At 34.8% G+C, this 5,000-nt stretch overlaps 1 protein-coding gene across 1 annotated transcript in view; it reads right to left on the reverse strand.

The window, feature by feature from the left end:
- Positions 1 to 5,000, reverse strand: part of LOC137618312 (uncharacterized) — a 15,781-nt gene that overhangs the window by 10,030 nt on the left and 751 nt on the right. The window contains exon 2 of the mRNA XM_068348483.1: positions 2,188 to 2,330. Coding sequence (XP_068204584.1) covers positions 2,188 to 2,330 — 143 coding nt within the window. The remainder of the gene's footprint in view (positions 1 to 2,187; positions 2,331 to 5,000) is intronic.

Here is a 5,000-nt window from a genome sequence, read left to right on the forward strand (position 1 = left end):
GCTCCCCTATCAACTCTATTATATGCTTTCTCCAGATCCATAAACGCAACATACGCCTTCTTACCTTTTGCTAAATATTTCTCGCATATCTGCCTAACTGTAAAAATCTGATTTATACATACCCTACCTCTTCTAAAACCAACCTGTACTTCTAAGATTGCATTCTCTGTTTTATCCTTAATCCTATTAATCTGTGCTCTACCATACACTTTTCCAACCACACTCAGCAAACTAATACTCCTTGAATTACAACACTCATGCACGTCTCCCTTACCCTTATATACATGCACAAATATATTAAACAATTTCACCAACCATTCAAGTACAGTCCCACCCCCTTCCTTTAACATCTAAGTTCTCACACCATCCATACCAGGTGCTTTTTTTACTCTCGTTTCATCTAGTGCTCTCATCACCTCTCTTGTAAACTCTCTCATTCTCATCTCCCATCACTGGCACCTCGACACCTGCAACAACAATTATATCTGCCTCCCTATTATACTCAACATTCGGTAAACTTCCAAAATATTCCGCCCACCTTTTCCTTGCCTCCTCTCCTTTTAACAGCCTTCAATTTCCATCTTTCACTATCTCTTCAATTCTCAAACCAGCCCTCCTTACTCTCTTCACTTCTTTCCAAAAGTTCTTATTCTCTTCATATGAACGACCCAATTCCTGACCTCACCTCAGTTACCTTGCGCTTTACTTCCACATTTTTCTCTCTATATCTTTCATACTTCTCTATACTAAAAATAGTACTAATAGTAAATGATTTGTTGATTGATAACATTAACCACCTGTGAGTTACTCAACTTTGATTGCACTTGGTGATTGTAACAATTGGTCTATGAAAATTCGCATCTAATACTTTATCTCTTAAGATGCTAATAGTTCTTTCTTAGTATCAAACACGTTTTTAAGACCTGTGAAATACGCTTATTATACGACGAGATCCATTCATTGTGTTTTATGTACCCGTTCCTTACCCTGGGTTGTGTTACAATAACCGGCCAGTTGAAATAATGAGATACGAGGGAACTTTGTAATCCCCTTCCTAATCTTGGGTGTGAAGAACTTTGCTTTGTGTTACTGAAGTTGATTTCACTCATTGTTGTTCAATAATTTTTACAAATATCTATCTATCATTCACCCACCAGTTATTTCTTTATTCATCAGTTATCCATTTTTGTGTCTAGCAGTTCTATACTAGTCTGTTATACTTTTTTTATCTTATGAAATAGAATTGTATTCCATGGATGTTTGACAGATATTCATGTATGGTAGTTATACATAATGATACAGGTTTGTGAGTCTTTAGAAAATTCATTCTTCTGCAGCTCATTTGATTTAGGATGGAAGAAACACTATTCGGTTTTGGTCACCGAAGACTTCCTTTTCCACTTGAGAAGAAAACATCTTTAGTCATCTTTACAATATTCAACAGCAAAGGAAGCGAATCTTCTCCATACTGCAAAACCAATATATTATGCTTGAAAAATAATAATGGCTTGCTCGAACAATAATCATATATTCAAATTAAATTTGTTGAAAGAAACTTTAAAACTGTGTATATGTCGCCGCATATTTCTCATATGAATTGCTCAGATATCTGGCTTTTTTAATTCAATATTTTTTTTTTTTTCTAGTTTTGGGATGTTCCCTAAGGCCATTTTTACATCATGTTCTATATCTTTGCAGTTCTTATGCTCGGTAAAATGACATTTCAATTCCTCTTCTGTGGCTGTGGACAAGGCTTACTAAACATAGGCTACAGTTGAAGAATAAGTATTTGAATTGATCTCTACTTTAGGATTTATAAATTTTCAAACATTAACGATTATGCCAGGCTTATGTGTCTATTTATTAAAGGAAATTGTGCATAGGGACACGAAAAAAATGTGTGTAGGATCTCTCAAATCAAAAAGATTTTACTGAGCATAGTTTTACAGAATACTGTACTAGTACGACACCTAAAGTATATATCACTCTCAAGTTCTAAAAAGTCTCTAGTAGACCTATAGGGCTAATTAGGATATTCTTCTAGAAATGAGCGTAGCTAGATTCACATGTTTATTATAGCGATGTGAATGATTATTAACAATTTGAATTTTTAAGATTCTCTAGGTGAGGGAAAGTCTCCCGCAGAAGTAAAACCCTGCATAATACCCTAGCACAGTTCTTACTTACTTCAACGTAGAGGCAGCAGAAGCAACCATCTGGGTAATTGTCAGGATAGTTTGGAGAGTTCCAGTATTCAAAATATTGGCCACCACCTGGGTAATTCTCTGCGTTGATAATGATTGTCTTGTTGCAGTTATTACATGGATCAGCTAAAAGTAAACAACAAATTAGTTAGTACACCACAGAAAATAAAAGAGGTTCGTATTCTCAGAAAGGTTCTTAATCTCCTACAAATGTACGCATAAGGCATGGAAGGTGTGTGCGATGTAAGATGATAGACACACCTCCCCAAAAAAGTCAGACTGACATTCAGAATTATACATAAAACCAGCAGGTCAACTCGGGACGGATATTGTTTATGAGATCGGCATTGTTCCTTGATTTCGCTCATTATTACGCTGTTCACTGTAATGTTGCTACATTTAACAGCATATTTAAGAAGGTTATGTGATAGCTGTGTCTTTTCAATTGTAGATATTACCATAAAATTTGGCAAGAACAAAGAAACTGTGTTTCAATCCCTGAAATTTTTATTTTGATATGTGAATTATTCTAGGAACAATTTACTCCACCTCCAAAAATAACCTGTCAACCCATATCGAAATAAACGTTTACTATGGCAGATATCAACATGAAAATTGGTATTATTATTATTACTATCATTATTATTATTATCATTATCATTTTTAATGTAAATATTAGAGTTTTTACCATCACATGTTAATCTTTTGGTTATTACTATAAAGCACATATACGTACATTTATCCAGAGAGAGAGAGAGAGAGAGAGAGAGAGAGAGAGAGAGAGAGAGAGAGAGAGAGAGAGATTTAATGCTAGTATTTTTGTACTGTGCTCTAGTGTATTGTTATTGTAATATGACAGAGTGTTGTATTGCATAATCGGTGTGTGCTTAATAGGTAGTAGGTTGGCCAGGGCACCAGCCACCCGTTGAGATACTACCGCTAGAGAGTTATGGGGTCTTTGGACTGGCCAGACAGTACTACATTAGGTCCTTCTCTCTGGTTACGTTTCTTTTTCCTTTTGCCAACACACACACACACACACACACACACACACACCAAATAGTCTGGCATATTCTTTACATATTCTCCTCTATCCTCATACACATGACAACAATAAGATTACCAAACAATTCTTTTTCACCTAAGAGGTTACTGCACTGTAATTGTTCAGTGCCCTCTTTCCTCTTGGTAAGGGTAGAAGAGACTCTATAGCTATGGTAAGCAGCTCTTCTAGGAGAAGGACACTCCAAAATCAAATCATTGTTCTCTAGTCATGGGTAGTGCCATAGCCTCTGTACCAGGGCTTTCACTGTCTTGGGTTAGAGTTCTCTTGCTTTAAGGTACACTTGGCCACACTATTCTATCTTATTTCTCTTCCTCTTGTTTTGTTAAAGTTTTTATAGTTAATATAGGATATATTTATTTTAATGTTACTGTCCTTAGACTATTTTATTTTTCCTTGTTTCCTATTCTCACTGGGCTATTTTCCCTGTTAGACCCCTTGGGCTTATAGCATTGTGCTTTTCCAACTAGGGTTGTAGCTTAGCAATTAATAAGACTAAGAATAAGCACTTAGTAGTATATATACAAGGCCTTTAAGTATTTTTTCCCACATCCACAAACATTAGGGACTTCTGCTCTTTATGGAGTTGGTATCTGTCGAAGAGCTTTTAACGTAACACACCTTCGGATAAGGAAGCACTATCTATCTATCTATCTATCTACCTATATATCTATCAAGAAGAAAAAGTTTTAAGAATTTAGATTGGGAAAATGTAGTAATTAATATTAATGGGGAATACCTTAACAACTTAAGATTTGCAGACGAAATGGTTGTGTTTAGTGAATCATGGAAGGAATTACAAAAGATGATAGACGATTTGAATAGAGAAAGCATAAATGCAGGACTGAAAATGAATATGAGTAACACTAAGAAAATGATAATTGAAAATGCAGAGAGACAACAAATCAGAGTTATGGACGAGCCTCAAGCGATTGCTAATGAACATACGTACTGTACATAGGACAGACGGTAAGTGTATCCCGAGGACACTAGACCAAAATTAAAAGAAGGATAAGCATGGGATGGAGAACATTCGGAAAACAAAATGAGATCATAAAAAGTAAAGTGCTACTTTCTCTACACAGAAAAGTTTCAAATGAGATGTCCCTACCAGTAGTAACTTTTGCATCAGAAACTTGGAGCCTTAGTAATGACTTAGAACATAAGCTAGTTATAACTCAAAGAGGTATGGAAAGAATAATGACGGGAATAACACTAAGCGACAGAAAAAAACAACGACACGGATACAAGAGCAAACTAAGGAAGAGGATAATCTAACAACTAGTAAAAAAAAAACAGTCATAGGCAGGACATATAATGAGAATATTTTGTTTTTATCAATTTATTGCGTCCACTGGCTTCAGACATTTGAGTATATAATAAGAATGACAGACAATAGGTGGACATTAAGAATAACAGAATGGATTCCTAGAGATTGTAAAAGAAACAGAGGAAAGAAGAGAAGACGATGGATTGACGAACTAAGGAAGCTTGCAGGCGTGTCTGAAGCCTTTGTTCTGCCGTGGACTAATATCGTCTGATGATGATGATTATATATATATATATATATATATATATATATATATATATACATATATATACATATATATATATATATATGTATATGTATATATATATATATATATATATATATATATATATATGTATATAAGTGCTTGAGAATGTATACATAAATACGCAAACACAAACACATGCACACACACACACACATA

The sequence above is a fragment of the Palaemon carinicauda genome, chromosome 2 (genome assembly GCF_036898095.1).
Source record: "Palaemon carinicauda isolate YSFRI2023 chromosome 2, ASM3689809v2, whole genome shotgun sequence".
Classification (NCBI taxonomy): Eukaryota; Metazoa; Arthropoda; class Malacostraca; order Decapoda; family Palaemonidae; genus Palaemon; species Palaemon carinicauda.